Below are 21,216 nucleotides of genomic sequence, written 5' to 3' on the forward strand. Positions count from 1 at the left end.
GAAAATTGAATGGCCGAGTTGTGATCCTCCAAAAGGATCTTTTTTCTCGGGCCCCTGACCGACAAGAGAAACACTCAAGAATAAGAATACTGGTCGCGCGCGCGCGTGTTTCTTCGCACCTGGCAAATCCAAAACATCTCTCGAAGTGGGCTCTCGCTTTCGTTCTCTTACACAGGACCTCTCGTGCCTTTGTCGAGCCACGCGCCCAAAGAAATACAAAAAAGATTAAAAGTAAGATCTCTAATCCTCCTACTGACACGGTGTGTATTGATAGGGCAACGCAATCGCATTTATATGATCAATAAATAAAGATAATAATAATAATTATTATTATTACAAATAAAAATAACAACTAGTATAATAATAAATAAAAATAATAAAAATATTAACGGGCATTTAATACCGTATATTTTCAACATCATATTCTATTCCATTTAATAATAATATAAAGGTATACGAGGTATTCGTGCTATGAAATAACGTTAAGGAAATAAGACATCATCGCGCGTAGAGGATTACTTATATATCTTAATCTTATGATACGATACTCCATCTCTAAAGGAAGAAACGCGGTCAAGACGTTGGTGTCGACACCAACGACGCGCGCGAGATTCGCGTAAGGAAAGATTTTCTTCCTTTGCACGGTCCGGTGGCTTCTTTTTCGTTGGGATAGGTCCTGTCGGGGGCACCTCATTTCCTTTCGAGTTGTCGGTAGGGGTTCGGTTCTACAGTGCGACAATTCTTCCTCTCCTGCACCCGACTTCTACCTACTGAGCCCGAGTCGACAATGGATCGTTGGTCCACCGCGTAAAGAAATCTAGCGCGGAGACGAGAAATGTGAGAAACCGAGGAGAGAAGGAAAGGGAGAGAAAGAGAGAAGTTTGTTATGTTCTCTTAGGGTAAGTCGTTCTAACAATGAGAGAAATAAGCAATGCAATAAGAAAGCAAATGATAAAAAGTGGGAATAATAATAATAAGCAATAGAGGCATGAATATAAATACTTCAACGTAGTAACTTATAAATAAATAAAGAAAAAAAATATGATGTTCGTCATTAATACGTCTAGTTATAGAAATTTAATCATTTCTTCGAAATATTAAGTGTCTATCATTTGACTCAATATATAGAACATCAAGTAAAATTTGACCTAAAGAGGCAGAAGCAGAAAAGAGATTGAAAGCGAGAACGCTACAAAAGGAAATAGAAGAATTCTTTCGAGTATCTCAAAAAACGCCATTCACACACCGCAGACCAATATTGCCATTCAGAAACGACAACCCTGAAACGAGCTTGTTCCGAATGACATACAGAAGCAATGAGCTAGATTATTCTTTGCAAAGGTACAAGTCAAAATTTTCTTGTATTTTGACTACCTGCAATGTTTACAATATATTACGTAAAATTCGTCACACAGGATGACATCGATCATATTACTTTGTTACACTTTGTTAGTCGTTATGCCTCGAATTCAAAGAACTCTATTTCCTTCTCTTTCTCCTTCTATTATCTACAAATCGACCAAAACAAACAAAAACCTAATACATATACAATTTGATTATGTCGGCGCCAGCGATATCACGCTGCTTGAAATCGTTTGATTGCAATGAAACTTGCTATATTAGACTGAAACTCGCACGATAAATGTGTATCGGGATTAAAAAGTAAAAAGGCATAAATGACAACATCGAATCCGAAAGGGAGAACGAAAACGAGCTACTAGCATAGGGAGTGAATGAGAGTGACCTTGACAAAACATCGCGGCCACGAAATGAAGCCGTTGAGCCGCGAGAACAAAGAGATTCTGTCGTCCTTTGTCAGACAGTGTCTCTATCTCCGTCTGTGCCCATCGTTCTCTTTCCCTCCAGACTTTTATCTCTTCCCCCTTTCTCTTTCATTTACTTTTATCTAAGTCTGTTTGCCACTGTTCAAATTATTACGTCGCTTTCGCTCAACCGACTACCATTTGCGTCGACCATACATTGCATTGAGTCGCTATATTCAGAAAAACAATCGATAAAAACTGGCAAAGCGATAAGTTTCAGAAGCTAACTGCCTTATGACAATTTGCATCATTTTATAATAAAGTACGTTAAATACTAATAAACCTAATTAACAGATTTTAATTAAATGACCCGAATAAGCACATTTTTATCTATTAATTTTAAAAATTAAATATGAAAAGATATCTTATCCTTATCCTGCAAATACTCATTATAATATATAAAATCGATTCGGCATCGTCAAAACTAACTGACCTTTCGCTGTTGGTCTTCGGGGAAGGCGACCTTTAAAACGGAGTTCACCACTGACCCCTTAATATCACTGGTTTCGCTCATATAATTCATCAGTTAATTAAGTCAAAGTTCACGAAAGTTTATAACGAAACATGCCAATAACCAATCCGATAAAATGTCGAAAGCTCCGGCCAGTTTCCTCGCGGTGCTTCTGTTTAGCAATCTTGCGGAAGAAGAGAAAAACGGAAATGCTAAGGACGTGAAGACACGCCAGACCTGTCGATATCAGGACGGCGACGTCCCTCCTACAACAACGTTGGATGACAGGGAGGGAGACGGGGGGATAGAGAAACGATAACGGAAAGAGAAAGAGAGAAAGAGAGAGAGAGAGAGAGAGAGAGAAAGGAAAGAGAAAGGAAAGAGACAGGAGAGACAACAGAGTTGAACAAGTTGGAAAAACACTTAAGCGGGCAGCTAATGCTTTTATCGCGACCCTTGATTCCACCCTAGCCTGATTTTCGGCGACAAATCAAGGCGCTTGTCCCGCCGGGAACGGTAAATACGTTTTTGACGCCCCCGCGTGAAATAATGCGTGCGCGTACGCACGCACGCACGCGTGGCGTAGAGCGCGTAGCCGCGCACTCACGAGCGGCGACAATGCGCGCGAGCAAGCCTATTTACCGGAGGGTGAGAGACGAACCGAGTGGCGGAAGAATGGCACTTTATTAGTGTTTGCAAACGACGTTCCGCCGCAGCGCAAAGTTCCCCGTCTTGGACGATTTATCAGGCCAAGACAGCACCGTTTCGTTTCACTAAAATGGCGGTATTCGGCGTGAAAAGGTTACCATTCACACGTAGAATACATCTGCAGTAAATTTGCGACAGGTACAAACCGCACGAGAGGCGTCGTACGTTATTGCGGATACGTATGTCTAATGTGCGATATCGCGAGCTTGATGTATAACTCGTGAACATTAAAAATTTATTCGGCACAAGCTATCAGATAGATCAAAGAGGTAAGAAACTGTAAAAATTATTATATTGCATGTTTCTCATTAATTGTTTCACGTGATTATAATGACATATGATCTATTGTTAAACTCACTTAGATAGTATTAATAAAATTCAGGATAGTATTCGCATCTGGCGCACTAAAACGTTCGAAAAATCTAAATACACACACATACATATATATATATATAATATATATATAATATATAAAATACACACACATATTAAAAAACATATAAAATTATGAACAGAATTATCTTTAATCTTTAAATCTGTTTATATCTTTCTATCTATAATTATCTTTAAATCTGAGCGAATTATAGATTACACCTAAAATAAATTTAAAATATTAGAGACATGAATAGTTGTTTAATATTTTAAACTTCTAAATAGCTTGATAGTTCATTGATTTTTTTGGTGCTTGCTGTGGATTGATACTTTTTATACGAAAGAATCGATACTCGTGCGAGGCTGCTGCCCGGGACGACAATAACTTGCGAGGGATTGCTACACAACCTAGTGAGACTTTGTGAATTTGGAAATTCGATATTAGCGAACATTTATAGATCCACCATTCATAGAGAATTCACATTCGGTCACAGAGGATAACGGGTGTCCACCGTTGCGTTCAACGTGTTGAAAAATGATACTGCATCACACAAACTCGCCGATTAGTGGAGTGAACGCTACGTTAATCGGATTTTCAATGTATCGACAAGCCTCTAAACCGATTCACAGTGTAACTCTAACAAATCTAGACGCGTTAATAACGGTTTAAAATTATTACACGTTAGAATAATAAAGAATCTAAAATGCGAGAAAGAATTGTCCTCTTGTCACCTTGTTCAAAGGAAGATTACACACGATACAGAGTATTATTATCTTTCTCAAACTATTGCTCATAAAATATGCGACAGAATATCGTTGCTCCGACGCTCCGGTTGAGACAAAATGCCCGAGATTCGCGCTGTTCCGAGGTTTGCCACGTCAGTGACGATGGCAGCACATACCATTCTAGGGGGTGCATCACCCCCCGAGCCCGAGTTCCAGGTTAGCGAGAGCTGTTCTATAGACTCGAAGTAGGCGGCAGAGGAGGTAGGAGGTGGCGCGTAGGGACGGGTGAAGGGGGGAACAACGACGGCGGAAGAGCAGGAGCATGAGGTGGAGGAGGAAGAGGAGATGGAGGATGGAGGCACTCCATCGCAGTCCGTCGCCTCGTCCAGAGGGTGGGAGTAGCCGGCGGCGGGGTGGTTTTGTCTTCCTTCGCCCACCCTCCTTACCCGCCACCCGCGGAACCACCTCCGCGCTATTCGAATGCGCTTGCGCTCGCCGAACCACCCCCGCGCGAGCCACCCTCTTCCTGCGCCGGCCCGTTTACGCTTCTGTCCCCTTCCCTCCCGCTTTATCCCCCCGTGTGTCCTCTCGCGCGCCACCCCTCTATTGATTTTGTTACAAACCGGCTCCATCCCATTCCCCTCCGGCCTCCCGACGTCACCCTCACGCCGACCCACGCGAAGTCCGTTGGAGCGATACGCGCCGATGCGTGTATGTACGTTGATATATAAATGTATATTGTTTATACATATTCCTCATCGTCGGCGTCGGCGTCGTCGTCGTCGTCGTTCACTGGGCGACTCCGAATTTCCAACAGGCGACGTCAACGCGCTGCCGCAAGTCTCTCCTGCGACCTAAGTATAGTCAATAAAAGTGGAAGTGTTGACCTGAAAATCGCATGCAGAAAGCGAGCAATGGTTTCGAAAATGCTCGCGCGAATCATCCTCGTTCAATTGTAACAGTAATCGCGACGAACTAACTTCCTCTTAATATGTAATTCGCGACTTCATTCTAGATTATATAGATTATATATCTATTATGCTGATTATGCACAGAGAAAAAAATCAGATTGGTACTGATAAGTGTTAGCAGCAGAAAAAATCGCGTTCACGAACTATTCATAATGTTTCTGAAAAATATTTGTTCGCCCAATAAAAGAAAAAAAGGTGACAATAGGAGAAAGAAGGGTCTTGTTCCTGCCTAAATTAAATAAAATATCGCGATTCTAGTTGTTTGAAAGAAATAAAAATGTTTCATGCGAGAGCTTATAAATTAAATACAAACGATATCTCGTTAACGATTGTAGAAAAGACCGTATCCAGTTAAATTTTCTAAAAGACGAACTTCAAATTAAACGATAGATACAGTAAAAGCATAATATTTCATATAATTATCGCGTGGAAGGTATATAATTTTCGACGTGAGCGCAACGCGAGTTTTCGCAGCCTAAGAGGATACGAGCCCTTGCTGATACATGGAGCTTGTATATAGCACATATTCATTTTTCGCGAGCTATTCGGCTGCACCACGTGCACGCAGCCGACATTCGGTCGGCCAACTCTCAGTGGTCCCCAACTGGTTCAAGTACCACATGCTCTCGTGGTCGCCCTTGCGCTCACGTACGAGCAAGAAGTACTCGATGGCATTTGCGGTGGATTTGGCGGTACTCCGCGCCACGGGAGCCCCACTTCTGGCCACCAGTAACCATAGGGTACTCTCTCTCACTTCCTCGACTCCTCTCTGGATTCCTCCTCTTTCCTCGCCCCTCACTCACCCTTACCAACGTTCTCGAGAGGCCCCGTACGATACCCCCGTGATAATCTCCCGTCTATCGAAAGGGAGTCGCTGAGCGCGGATTAAAAGGGTGCCTTTTACGCAGAGTTCCACGCAAGATCTACATTTTCTCTCTCTTTCTTCTTTCTCTTTGTCTTTCCCTCTAACGCCAAAGCTTTCCCGACATTCGCGATTACATACCGTGTCGTCAAGAAATACATTTGCAACAATATCGCCAGAAATATATTTCACGCGTTCGTAAACAATAGATTTTGGAAAAAGTCACTGCACATTGTAACATATATCTCTTGAAATTCTCATAAGCGCTCACAAATGTGACGTTTATGTTTCTGCTTCACAGCAGATTCGAATGATTGCTAAAATATTTAAATCTAACATCTGTCAACTTCGATTCTATGAAGGTAGTCAACCTTAGTTAAACCGACCTCCGCGTAAGTCAGACAGATATGTGAGGATTCGAGGACTTTGTTTCGTAGGATTGCCGACAAAATTCTTTGCAATTGGCGCAGCTTCTGTGTTACATAAAAAATTCTATAACATTAGCACAATGATAATACTAAAATAGTACGATTGTTTCTTTAATGTCAATAAACGTGCATAGCGTGTCACAATATAATCTAACATTAAAAAGTAAAGCAATTACGCTTCGATAAATTAAGTTTCAAATATCCAAATAGACCTAAAATTTGTTTTTTTTTACAGAATTGTAAGTCAACATTGTTTTAACCGAAATTTGATTTTCAAGTCCAATATAAAAAATAAATTCGATAAAAAATCAATATACCTCGTCAGTTATTTATTGAACAGGTTAATCGACGCGATCATGCGCCACTTATTACACTAAATCTTCGCCACGTGTTCGTCTACTTAGCTCAACAATTCAGCGTTACGTAAGGTTTCACGGGGAGGACAGGATCCCGACGAGAAATCGGGCCCGCGTCCAAAGTGGGTTAATAAAGCGATATTAAAGCCACGGGTGGTAGACCCTACGGCAGAATCCCTCGTGTCCACTCTGGCGCGGTCTTCGGACAGCGGGAATTACGTGCGAGAACCACCACCCCGTGATCCACCATAGCGTTTCATTAGCTCTCCGCTGTCTCGGCACGTTTTTTCAACAAGCTCGCGAGTTCGATTATTAACTTAGCGTTTTGCTTGAAAGCTTTTACATTACACGTGCAGCAAACTTGTTTTTTTCATTTACATCCGAAAATGAGACTCTCGATTCTGATGAAACGCTAGATAGAAATTGCATTTTTATTATGTAATGTTGAATGCAGCTATATTAATCTTCAATTATACTATCGTATCTTATAAATTAAATTCCATAAAGAGATTTGTCTTATGTGTGCAATCATATATACGGCAATTTCATATTTTTGTATAGAAAATATTTTAAAAAATTGCACGCCAAACATATAACTTAGCTAAATTTATCGACCACCATTATATAAAAACCTTCAAAAATATATTTGCTACTTTCAAACTACACGATTCGTTGCGGCAGGACGTTATCGCGGTGTAATCTCTGCGAATGTAGAACTTTCATTCGCATATTCCCGACCGTTCTAACTATCCGACAAGGCTGGATATGTACGGTGAATCGGCAAACTGTAAAGTTTACAAACACCCCAGCGCTTCCTAGTCATTATCCCGTAATCCCGGTGTTTTACATGTTATGAGGATGCGAGAGAGGCGGCGGTCTGCTACCTGCGACCTTCGGTCTTACATTATTACACACCGTTAGTAGTCCACATATCACACCGACGAACAAAAGCCTGCATGATTTTACATAAATTTCACGAGTCGAAACACCTCGCGCGGGCAATCGTGATCTCCTCGGAAAGCTACAAATATGCTGCCGCTCAGTATAATCTGAACACGGTGAGGAGAAAACGCTGCGAGTGTAACTTAACGTGAGTTTATTTATCGCGCGTATTCACGTACGCGTAACAACCTATTTCATTTTGTCTTAGGTGGAGCGTTTAAATTAAATCAGGCGCTTAATCGTGCATATATCCATTAAGTTTACAAAACGGAACGGCTGAGTTTCGACGGAGGTGAGCGTGTCTCCGAAACTCAACAGAATGATCCCGATGTGTCTTCGGTTTCGAGTTACGCCCGATCGCGTGCGAATTGGACGCGCGTGTTTTGACACGCAGCCCACCCACGCTTACCCTCCCGATCACACGCCTCGCACGAGAACTCGTCATTAAGTGCATTAGGACGCGTTTAATAGCGCCGTGATCGCTCGTTATATAGGTAGCTGCTCGCTCGCTCGCTCGGGGATGCTGTGCTCGTGCTGGCCCGGCGAATGTGTCTAGTTCTCATTGTTCCCGCGCGTCAGACACGTGGCCGTGGCACGAGTCCAGCGATATCGAATATTCTTCCTTGCTTTCTCTTCTTTTCCAGCCCCCCCTCTGATTGGCACTTTAAAATCCGGACGATCATGCGTCGCGCGGGCGGAGGGAAGTAAAAAAAAGCGAGAAAGAAATGACGGGGAACACCCACGGCGCGGAGGTCGCCATTCAGCTCGGCTCGAATGTCGCTCCCGCGAACTCTCGTGTGTCGGGAAGTTTGCAGGCTAAATTGACCGCAGCTCCGATGAAAGCGGTAATTTCAGCTGCGGAAAATTCTGTCTGACGCCGAGAAGTAAACTGTATTTCTTTTTCTTTTTTTTTTTTCACCGCGGGCGTGGATATATATACGAGTCGAGTGCAAATACGCGAACGGTGAAGTACCGCGACGAATTCGAAAGTAATAATTTCGTATCTATCTCGAGCTCCCGTGATTATTTTTGTCTTTGCTGCATTGCTTTGACTGACAAGTTAACATTGCAAAATTGCTAAGATTACAAAATTACTAGGAATTTCTACTTTTCTTAAAGCTGACGTATTAAAGATCAAGGAAGATCGCGATTTTCAACAGCGATTATCCTCGGGTTATTTAGCACTTATCTCAAACGTTTCCCTAATATCTCTAAATGCGAATGTAAATAATTTATCACCTGTGCCGCGTGGAATTATCCGCGCGTAAATGGATCAGGTGTCGGGCGCGGCCCTTTTTCCTTGTCTACCATCGCGCGGTCAATTAATAGGAGTCATTTATAAGAGCAAACCGGGGAATCTGGGAATCCGCGATCCGCCCGGAGGCAATAAATCTCAAGTCGCCGAGAGCGGCATGGTAGCGGAACCCCTCTTGTAAGCTGGTTGTATTGTAGCTATTACCGAGCCATGCATCACTAGGTAACAACCGCACGATTCGTCGTCTCCCTCGTTCTAACGGCCGAGCACGGATCTCTCCGCATTTCGTGACCACGGGAAAGAGCACTAGGACACCGTGTAGGAAAGCGCAGGAAAACGCGTGATGCGTTTGGGAAGCTGCGCAGCTGATATCGGACCACCCAGGTTATTCTCTTGGATACCTTCTGGCCCCGTGGAACGTTACGCGGCGTTAAGGGAAAACGTTACGTCCGATTCACGCTTGACCACGAACAATGTTATGGCACGAGTGATGAACGATCCCCGTCGTTAATGAGCGAATCGTGTCTCGCATCGATATTTTATGTTTCGGTGCTTGTAACAGAAAAGGTGGCTTAAAGCGCTGATTTGTAATTTGGCAACCCGCTTTTACAAATTATGCGACAACGCGATGCTCGCAGCTAATAAAAAAAAAACATTTTACAATCACGAAATAAATATTCTTCTCAATCAAACAACGAATAAAACCGCTTTCCTCGCTGTTGTCTTTTCTTCCGTGTTTTAAGATTTTAAAAAGAATGTGAGACTTCAAATTTTATAAGATAAAGCTGATAAAATACAAGGTTACATGTATTGAAACGAAGAAAATATTACTCCGGTAATATCGCGGTGACATCTCATGCTTTCAAAAACATACTGCTCTAAATCGCTCGCTCGGTCCAGACGACACAACGACAGACGGTGAGAAAATAGCGGGCGATACTTTGTACGCGAGACAGAAGGTCGCGAGGGAAAAAAAACAGCGGAGCGAGGAAAAGGGACGAGTGAAGAAGAAGAGAGGGAATCGCGAGGACAGAATATACGGCGCGACGAGCCGCGCCGTGGTACAGCACAGTCTCTCTCGCCGGACAACCGACAGTTAGAAGAACGGGGTGGCTGTCGAGGAGGGTAGTACCTGCCTACTACTCGCACCCTCGCCGGGCGCTATAGTAACAACACGGGGAAACATAGGGAAATCAATATGGCTTCCGTTGCCCTCATCCCTCTCGCGCGCGGCCCTCGCAGCCGCCTGTCTCTCGCTCTCGTCCGATTCTCTCGCTCCTCTCTCGCTACTACGGAATTACATCTCTCCCTCAGTCTCCCTCGTTTTACCCATCTCTGTTTATCTTTCCCTTTCTCTCTCCCTTCCTTTCTCTCTCTATCTCTCTCTTTCTCTTTCTCTCTCCTTCCAGCTTTCTCTCTTTCTCTCTAGCACTCGACGCGGACGGGTGAACCCATTATAAGGGGGTGTTACTCCGGGCCAATCCCCAACCATCCGGAGAGAGAAACCAGAGAGGCGAGAGTCCAAGAAGGGCGCATGTGCGTTGCTAGGGCCACCGGATGGGTCGCGCGATGCGATGCGATGCGACGCGATGCGATGCAATGCGACGCGATGTGATGCCGTGCGTAACGTCCGCCCGGTATATACACCAGATACTTGACAACGCAGAAATATCTGACAACGTACCCAAGAAACAAGTACGGCGTATAATTTGCACTCTGTAGCTGGATGTATACAATAAAACGAACGATGAATTTTCTTTCCAGAATCTCCGAAATATATTTCTTTAACGAAAATATAATTGAATAACTAACCGTTATATATTCTATTTATATTTTTTTAATATCCGCATAAATAAAATCATGATTATGAATGCATTTTGATCTTATTATAGAATTTTACAATTAAATCATTAAGTCATTACGAAATCATGTAATATAAAGTTTTAGAAAATAAAATATACATATATAAAATCTTGATAAAGTATATATAAAATACTGATAAAGTATTACTGATACATAAACTATGCTACATTATTACTAAAGATTTTATTTAGCTTAAAATCCTTCTTATATGTATAAATAATATGATATATATGTATATAACATGTATCTATGTGAGACAAATAAAAAGACCTTGATTACATATGTATATGTATGTATATGTGATTTAGATTTAATTATTTGCATTTATCAGTACAAAGTTTCAAAGCAAAACCCTACCCCTACCAATCTTTTTATGAAAAGGCCTTGAACCCTTTCGGAAGGGTTGAATGTATCAACTAGAGCTCTCTGGCGGCATACCACGATATTCGAAATCAGAACTCGTACGTCGGTAACATAGAATTCTAGTATACAGAAGGTATTAAATGTACTCCTTCAGAATTATACCAAAAGCTCCAGAATAATGTCACACAGGTGCATTTTAATATATGTTCTATTATTTAAGTAAATATTTTCCAGGACACATAAATATGTATACATAGCGAAAAAATTAATAACGCATATAAAAATAAATATATACTATTTTTTATTCTAATACGCATTAATTTTTTCACCGTGTATACATATATATTCTATAAAATATTTATTTAAATATTTATAATAAATCATTTTTAATAAAAAGATCATTTTGAATATTGATTAAAATAATTGTAATATTACTTACTAACTATACTTTGCTAACTCAGAAAAATTTCAACGAACATCGTTCGCGACAAAAGTAATATTCACCAGCTATATATTTTGTTAGACATGCCGTACACAGTTTAAAGTTTAAATACACAGCGGCAAGTTTAAATACAAATATATATATATATATGTATTTATTGTATCATTATTATATATTAACCAACTTTATTTTGAAAAATAGACTTTAAACTATTTCTTGCAAATCAATCAAGATATAGAATAAAAAAATTTTTATTTTGTATTCCGGTGCAAAATGATGGTCCACGGTGCTACTACAGTTCGCAAGAAACCTCAACTGATTTCAAGCAGTCCATCCTCATACTCTTTCAACCAAATCACGTTCACAAAGAATCCCATGAACACTCAGTCAGTTCAGTTCAAATCGCACTCAAGAATCGTAAGAGAGATGTATAGAATTTTCCCGTTTCTTCACTATATAAATAGCCGACGTCCATTCGTATTACATTCGGTGAAGGTGGTGCATGCCTGTTATTTATTATTAACCGACATAGGATATATTCAGCTGGGCCCATTAAATTTCCGAAAATCATCCTTGTCGCTTTTCAACACTTTCCTCCTGTGTGAAACTCACTCATCATCGGCCTCATCCTAGCATATTACGAGAGAGAGATGCTAGCTTTGGCTCCGCTCTATTCCAAGAGAATTCTCTTGAGGGGTGTTCCGGGAAGTTTCGCCTTGAATCTTCATACATCTTAAGAGTCCTTGTTTTCAACTAACAACAATCGCAACTCAGCAGAACTTCATTGGTTACAATCGTTACGATGATATCGCCACTGTACTTGCTTCGGCAGTACATATACTAAAATTGGAGTCCTTGTTGTCAGAGTATTTCTTTCCCGTTTCCTAGAGTTATTAACTTAATTCTTCCCCTTCTTCTATGCAACATCACATATTCTACTCTAGAGGATAATTAGATGAATACTGCTCCCTCCTCTCTTAGAGAGGGCAATCCAATAACGTACGATTTCATCTTCCAATCATCGTGGTTCTTCTTCTTTTTGAGAGTCTTTTTGGGAGAGTTTTGTGATTATTTTACTCCCCCTCTTTGACCCTATATATATATACATATATATATAATACACATACACGCATGTGCTTTATAGTGCGTAATTACAGTCATTATATCTACATTAGCAATATCACAAAGAAGGAAAGCCCTGTGTTGGAGAAGATATCCCGCTCTTCTATTTCTTATTCATGAGGAATTGTGTGATGGAATAAATATTATCTGAAAACTTGACCACACATCAAATTCACTCCCCCTTCACAGGGACACAACTTTCTTCTCTTCTATCACTATCATTATCTTCTATCAATCTATCTTATCATTATAGATGATCATATTGCATATCATCAGAATAGACAGAGAAAGGAGCGTAAGCGCAATAACCTAACTATTAATTGATAGTCTTCGATCCGTAACGATGTCCTGGCGACTATCCTTCATAACCACTTAGGAGTGACATGTACTGGAGCCTGTGAGAACGAGATAGCTGAAAGAACGATGAATGAAAACTTGGCCGTAAATTCTGGAACGATGAAGCACAGATTTTCATCCGCAGCACATATAAAGCATCCATCATCTCGGTTTACGACGATCCCTGAGTAGCGTCAGACCATCTGACTTAAACGTATTCTGATACACCTTATAAAGAATACGACGTTTAAACAAATGCTTGCGAGAAAGCTCGGTCTAGTATACGAAACCACGTTATACCGAACGTATCTTTACAGTCTGCTTTCTGTCAAAAGATGAGATAAAATATAACGTCAAAGAGAAATTTATATGCAAATTATGCATCAGGGTGATAAATTATAATAAAAACTGAAAATTTAAATAATACACGATCAATATAATGATATCCTAGCGGTATTACAAGAAAACAAACTTTCAAAAAGAACGCTTGACGTCAAGGCGACTCGCGGTTACCCTGAGTATTATTTACCGGCATCATGCCGTATGGTAAGAAGTATCGATTAAAACCGGATAATATTTGATATCAAAACAGTTATTATTACAAGTTGTTGTTATCGCAAGTATGTAAAATCGTTTTGTAAATGTTAATTAGCAACGATTATTATACGTGGGAAAAGTAACACGAAAAAAATAATTGCAGTCGGCAAAGCAGACTTCGTTGGTAGATCAAAATGTCCAGCATCCTTGCTGAAGAGAGGAACGTTGCATGTGTACCATGGGTCCATACAGCAAACTGTACCAGTGGAAAACGGCTTTACCATCCTCGTCGGTAAAGGAGATTTCTCAGGGTTAAAATAGTGCCACTACATGGTCAGATAAGCGATAAGAGAACTATTACAGTATATCGATTTTTCGTCTTTTTAATATTTATTTAACGTTTAGTACTTTTTCCGATAAAATACAGCATAGCATGACCGGGATTAATGCTTCTCACTCGCGATTCGAAACATTAGAAGGTCGTGTTTATCATCACGAGTGCTCATACGAAAAGATTATATGTACAGGTGAACAGTGTGGCAGGATATACAAGCAGGACACACTTTCAGTTGTCGGTTGACGTCGTAACGGTTCGCAACGGCTCTATTATTAAAGCGGCTCTTATTACTTTTATTGCGATCCAGGTAATATCGACGCGAAAGTGAAATCTTGTTATAAGAAATAGTAAAATGTATTCGATTTAACGCGATGCGCGTATTCTCAAGAAAATTAAGATCGTAATAATAACTCTATTCGAACAGAATAATCTCCCTCGAATATCCATCTACAAGTACAATGTGGACTCTAAAATTACATTCTTTTGCCAATATACGTTATTTCTGACAGAAAATGTCGCGCGCGAGTGTTCCCCACGCGATTTAAACCAAAAAAGTAAACTTGCGAAGTGCACAAGCTGAGAATTCCTTGATTTCAGTACGTTCGTTCTTTTTTCTCTCTATTTATAAAGCAAGATACATGCAAAGTGCTGATGTGAACAAAAAATGTGTAGAACACCGATCAGAGGTCGCTCCAACTGCGGGGATTAGTTTTGTAAATAATCGATCTTGTAAATATCACGCGTCTAATCATAGTATTATCGTGACAGTCGGTTTTGATCGAAGGATTCGCTAAGAAGAGATCGAGGACAACGCTGAGCAAAAATGGCATTGACGTTAGCATTACCGTTATTCGGTTTAGACCCGGAGCGCTTTTCCACATTGAGCCTGAAGCTTCTTAATATTGAGCGCGAACAGAACTTGAGGAGATTGTCCGACTCTGGGCGGACTTCTCCAAGTACCGGAAGCGAGTCCAGCGGCATCAGCAGTCTCGCAACGTCCGCCGAATCGGCGTTGGTCGAATTAACGCCGATCTCATCGCGACCGGAGACTCCCACTAGAGCACCGTGGAAGAGCCAGGAGAAGGTAAACATTACGAGCGTTCGCGTTCGCACGAATAATTCAGAACTCGACATTAAAAGGAGCTGTAGGAATGCCATATCGAAAGAGAGAGAAATATCAAAGAAACTTTTCTTTGGCTTAATAAAAAAAATAACATTTATAGCATCTTATATAAATATATGCATATGAAAATCTTTTAATGAAAAGATAATTTTATGGATATAGCATTATGCTTATAATCTTAACCATATTAAGCACAAGTATGCATCTATGTAAGATAAAAATTTAAAAGTATTTCCTTTCAGATAAGTGCACCATTACGCATAATATACGAAGACCGCGATATATTGAACTTGGGAGCGAACATCAGACCGTCGTTCGACTGGCAAATGAGAGATCGAACATTGTCTCGACACAATCTTCCAGATTATATAACTAATCGCCTGATGTATCATCGACTACGCGAGCAGCCGCCTACCAAAACTGAAACTGTTCGTATGATGACGTCTTATAATAAAAAAATCACGATAATGTTTTTATATTGTCGGAATAAAAGTATTTAATACAATTAATTTTTAAACAATATCAGATATAGTACATAATGTATATATAACTAATCAATTTTAATATTAAAATTTAATCACAATTCTGATGTTTAAAATCGTATCTTACAGAAACGTTGCGACGAATGTGGATTTTCCGATCTATCGTTTATCTTTTGATATCGACTTAAACGTAACGAAACGATTGACGACAACAACGTCATGGACAACTGAAATGTGATAGACTGGATAAGCGGCAGCCGGATGGAGACGTATCGTAAATCGAGGAATGTATGAAGATATAAATCTAATGTCTAAGTTGGGATCCTATATTCGCAATAAGAAACGTGAATATTGAAATAATTGAAATATTCGCGTAAATTAGTGATTTAATTTAGTATTGATGAATTTGTCTAGGAAGAGATATCTAGAATCTAAATTATTTAAGCGGTATGCGTTCCCTTGCCGGATACGGGCTGCAGTGGCCATCAGTTCTCCTAATTACGATATCGTAAGATGTGGTGAAATTATGTCAGCTAATGAGTTCTGCATCAAAATAAAAATAATTTGGACTCATTTAACGTCTAAATCTTATTGTTAGTCATTATATACAATTCTACAATTTTTGTGATACAGTACAAAATTAATTATCTACTAAAGTAAATGTACCTCATCTTGCAAAATTAATCATCTATTAAAGTGAATGTAAATATACCTCATCTTGCGACATCTTTTTTCTATTTTCAACTATACAGCGCATATATATGTACCTAATTATACTTCGGACGAATAACGATGTCGCGTAAGATATCGGCGCCTTATAAGACTATCTGAGCATAGAGTATCGTGTGACTGTCATCGAACGATCGAACAATATCGAATCTTTTACGCACGATATGACGATCTAAAACAGATTGAACGTTTAACTAGAGAAAAGACCGTAGGCTTACAACTCGCAGTGTGTGTGCGTGCGTGTGTGCGAAAAGTCACATGTCGCCCAAAGACTTTTCTTTATGTATTCTTTACACAAGTTTATTAATTTAAACATACATCTCGCTATCCTAGTGTCAAGATTGTCATTATCATCGACAATTATCATTTTATTTTTTTACAGTAACCATAAACAAATGCCGTTGCATTTCGTAGAATATCGTTATCAAGTGACACACCGGTAGATGTATTGCGTTTCAGGTAGTATCAAGAACGATCGGCAATTTCTATAAACGACCGAAAATCAACCCTTACATTTTCGCGGTAATGTAGTACCTGCTCGTAGGATATAAATACGTATTTCTACGACGGCATTGCATATATACCTTGACCATTGTTTATAAATATTGATAAACAATATTTTATATATCCCAATATTGCGTTATTAATTATGCTTTTACATTAAATAAAATCATATTAAAAAATGTTCGCGAGAAATATGGAAATAACTTAGGTATGTAGCGTTCTCTCACCCGCTGAATCTCATATATTCAGCGTTTTATAAAACGAGATGGAGCAACTCTATCCCCAAGTTAAGAATATTTCGCATGTCAATATCGCCGCGGTGCAACATCAGCGGACCTTCCAGTAGCGATACTTGAGCCAGGCCGAAGATGAACGCTCGGCGAATTAGCGCGTAAATTCGCGCGAAAGGCATTAGTGCCGTTTCACGAGCCGCACAAGGGGGTTGATCGCTCGGACCCTCGTGCTTCTGCATTGTTTCAGTTCGAGCGTAACACCCGGCGTGGCGCTGTGTGGCCGGTTCGATCCACAATCCCGCCCGAAACACTCACACCCCTAACGAGAAAGACCACACTCGCGAGGCTCGCGACCGCACAACACGCGCGCATTACTCCGATTCTCACCGACGCACACGCGTATACACGCATCCAGGAAAAAATGGACAAATTGCTAAAAGGAAAGAGAGATATTTTACCGTAAGGAAATTATCTAAAAATAGCAATCTCTCACATATAACAGCACTTTTTGCCCAATTTTCCTGCGATGCACGAGATTTATTTTAGACACGAGCGTTATGTGTCCATTGTTTATTATAATCATTACAAATTAAATGCTAATATTATGCCAAATCATTTCTCATTTAATTATCAAAATTAAGAACGATGATTCCTGTCCGCCGATTTTTCGCCTTCGGGCCTCGATATTTACCAAATCCACTGGTACGTGCGTTTATATTGCTTGCATGTATTCCGCGAGCTGTGCGGGAACCTTTCATCAGGCTGCACGCGTGCGTGTACACCGGTGCACGCGCGCGTGTGGAAGCGCCCCGTCCGTGCGTGCACGCGCGGATGCGTGGGTGCGTGCAACGCGCGAGAGATGCGCAGGACGACTATTCAGATATTGTTGTTATTGTTGAGGGAACAATCGCCCGTCAATAGGCCGCCTCGGCACAATGTATCTATTCAGGTGCGGTCAGCGGTGCTCAATCGATCAGGAATCCACCCTTTGCGAGTGTCGAAAAAGCACCGCGGAGACTGGCGAGAGATTGCCGTCAGTTTCGCGATGTGTATCGCGGAATTCTTTGTGCAAAATCCCACTCTTAACTTGAGCCTGCCTATGCATGAAGAGAATAGATGTGCTTACTTTCTTCACGCTTCAGGAGACCAAACAAAAACGATTCTGAATAGTTTGTGCATTTCTACTTATCTACTTATATAGGACATATACAAAATATTTTATATCTTTACATATTTATAAGGAGCAAAATAAAATTGTCAAATTGATGTAAATTTTATTGAGAGATAATTAATTCATTGATTCATCGAGAATTGTGTAAATCGACACGTATTCTTGTTCGTGTAGAATATAAATATCATATTTTTACAATATAATTACTTTTATTATTGTAAAAATCAATGTTTTGCTTTTGAATGATTTAATTAATAGGTGTCAGAATAGGTGAGCTCAATAATCGAATTGAGAGTACTCTGTACATAACGTACGACTCATCCGGTGCGAGATTACTGTAAAAATTTAAAATGCTCCTGATAACGATGAATTGGTATCGAACCGTGAAACGAATTCCGACCCATGATGAATCATATCGACATTTGAGATCGTGGACGTCTAAATGTTATTCCGACATCTGCTAACGTTGATCCTGATTAGCTGAATTTCTTACACATACTGCTGCTTACACATACACTGATTTCCTCTAAAAATCGACATTTTTCATCGTAACTTTAGATAATAACTTAAATTTTCATATTAAGAATCACGCACAATACACACATTTCCTATATAAAGATCAAACGTTCTAAAAATAGATTTTAAGCTATACATGATTGCCGATTGATCTCCACTTACGCCGATGCAATAATCGTCGCTTAAACACACGGCTGAAAAGCGAATTGCGCGAATGAAGATGAGTCACCTATGACTCTCAACTATTATTCAATGAGCCGCCAGAGTTTGAGCCGACAAACGGACCGCCGTGTCACGCTGATTCTCTATCGGGACTCGAGCATCGAAGACGCTCTCAAAAGAGGTCCAGCCGGAGAAAAAGAGGCCGCGGGTGAGAGCCACTGCCGCGAGCGAGGGTACCAGAGTTCCGCGGCTATAGCGATGATTACGTATGCGGGAATCATTGTCGAGTAACGCGCGATGCACATGCAAAGGCCAAAAATCGTCGAAATCAGTCGAGTTCAACATCAGCATTGTACCTGGGCTTTGTCTCTGCCTCATTGTTGTTGGTCGGTACTCCTCCCTCCACCCCTCTCTCTTTCTCACTCTCTCTCTCGCTGTCGATGTATAACCTATGCGTACGACTGCGATCCCAGGATAGTCTCCATAGCATCCACGCGACCAGGATCATTCGCTAGTAATACCTATTTCGCAGACAGGGTCGGTTTAACCCTTTCGCCGCTAAAGACGCATACGCGTGCCATTGAAGAGAACGACGATAAAGAAGGGTAAAAGTTTGATATTTTTGACTATAAATACTACAAATTGATATTTTGAATTTATAAGATAATATCAAAATAGTAAAATAAAATAATTAGATCTATATATTATATTTAATTATCTTTTATAAAATTTCTTCGTTTTTTTTTTCAAAATAAAAAAAATTGTTTATAGCTTCTACTTTGCCGAACGCTGAATAATCCCTATGATGAGAATATCTACCTTCTTTGGGACACAATAACAAGTAAAGATTAAGTTGTGTCGTAAGTTATTCATCGGTCCTGAGCGGTTTTCGCACGGTGCATCGCGTTTCTAATTCACTCGCATCGCGATCCGATCCTACGCAGCCAACGCGCGATCGAAATGAAGGAGAAGGGATCCACGCGGCGAATCCGTGTCTGCCTTTTTCCTCTGTGCATAATACAGGTGCAGGACAGATAGGACAAGATCTCCGCGATGATATTGGAACGAGAACGAGCGAGCGAGAGGGGTAACATCACCAGCAGAGCAAGGTGAATCCGGCAGAGGCGGGGAGGAGGGGGTTGAGAGCAGAGAGAACGAGAGAGGGAGAGAGAAAGAGAGAGAGAGGGACGGCAAAGAGGGGATAGGAGGAGAAGAGGGCATAGAGCAGCTGAATAGGAAGCGACACAATGGACCTGGGTGGCTGTGGAGGCGTGTTATCAAATGGGTTCCTCATTCACATACTGCGGCCTGAGCTACCTGTGTCTGTCTGTACCGGTGTCTGTCTGTTATACTTATTCATACCGCCCATTGTGTCCTCCACTGTTGAGTCGAGTTCAGTTCAGTTGAGAACGCGATGGAACGTGCCACAATGCACGAATATGGGCTGCGCCGCACCTCCTCCCCTCCCCCGCCTCTTTCTGCACCCTTCCGCACACCCCCTTGTCACCGTATCTCTTTCTCTCTCTTTGCCATTTGCCACCCACGGTCCAACCCGCGCGCGCGTTGGATTCGCCGGGGCCGACTGAAAAGAAAATTGCGTCGGGAAATTGTATCCGTGAGAAAACCCGACCGATAATGCCGAGTTCTTGAAGCGTACACGTCGCGAGATTTCTCCGCCCTGGCGACGGCGACGGCGACGACGACGGCGACAGTGGTCGTCGAATCCTACTACCGAATGTCTCGTTAGACGAGCGCGCGAGTTTCCGCGAGAGGTCGATCGATGGCCTAACGTGAATCTCGTCCGGAATTCCGGGATGCACATGATATTTGCCGGCAATTTCAACGGGAAATTATCATGACGCGATAGTTGTTAGAGGCGATAAAGCGAAGCTAAGATTGTGCGAACGAGACCTTGGGGAAGGGTCAATGTAATCCATTATCCAAGAGTAATCTCATTTACCGATGCAGTTTATCGCCCGAAGCGAGTTGCAATTTAAAAAAAAAACTTGTTATTGTTGTTTCATACCTTACCCTCAATAAAGTATGAGATAACAGTAAGACTTACTTACGAAATTAAAAAGTTCCGCAAAGAAACGACTCCAAACTGATTTTATTGCTTCTGATAACAGAATGGCTTAAAGGAGCAAAATCGCTAATTTCATTTTTAGACGAAGCTTTTGAGGGACAGTCCGTATAACGTGGCACGCTATCAACCTATGAAAGAGATGAAAGAGAAACCTGAATTACGGAACTGGCAGCATTCTCTGTCGCGAGGGTATATTGCCGAAAAACGAAAAGCGAGAAGAGAGAATCTCGAGAAAGAGAAAAGGACGTGCAGACTCGTACGTTTCTTGTCGTGACTGCGCGATGTGGAAAGAGAAAAGAGAGAACGTAATACGTAT

The 21,216-nt window shown here is 41.0% G+C and overlaps 1 protein-coding gene across 3 annotated transcripts; it reads left to right on the forward strand.

Moving 5' to 3' along the window:
- The first annotated feature begins 14,140 nt into the window (after positions 1-14,140).
- Positions 14,141-18,200, forward strand: LOC112455182. 3 transcript variants are annotated; one of them, XM_025016957.1, is made up of 4 exons: positions 14,141-14,201; positions 14,663-14,978; positions 15,260-15,445; positions 15,629-18,200. In XM_025016957.1, exons 2-4 carry the CDS (start codon positions 14,718-14,720, stop codon positions 15,674-15,676), a joined length of 495 nt encoding a protein of 164 aa, XP_024872725.1. In that variant the 5' UTR covers positions 14,141-14,201; positions 14,663-14,717; the 3' UTR covers positions 15,677-18,200. The 3 variants fall into 3 exon arrangements, with proteins under 3 accessions (XP_024872725.1, XP_024872722.1, XP_024872724.1); XM_025016954.1 differs by having other exon boundaries at positions 14,148-14,607; positions 14,679-14,978; XM_025016956.1 differs by having other exon boundaries at positions 14,148-14,490.
- The last annotated feature ends 3,016 nt before the right edge of the window (positions 18,201-21,216 follow it).

The sequence above is a fragment of the Temnothorax curvispinosus genome, unplaced genomic scaffold (assembly GCF_003070985.1).
Source record: "Temnothorax curvispinosus isolate PA1 unplaced genomic scaffold, ASM307098v1 QBEX01005876.1, whole genome shotgun sequence".
NCBI lineage: Eukaryota > Metazoa > Arthropoda > Insecta > Hymenoptera > Formicidae > Temnothorax > Temnothorax curvispinosus.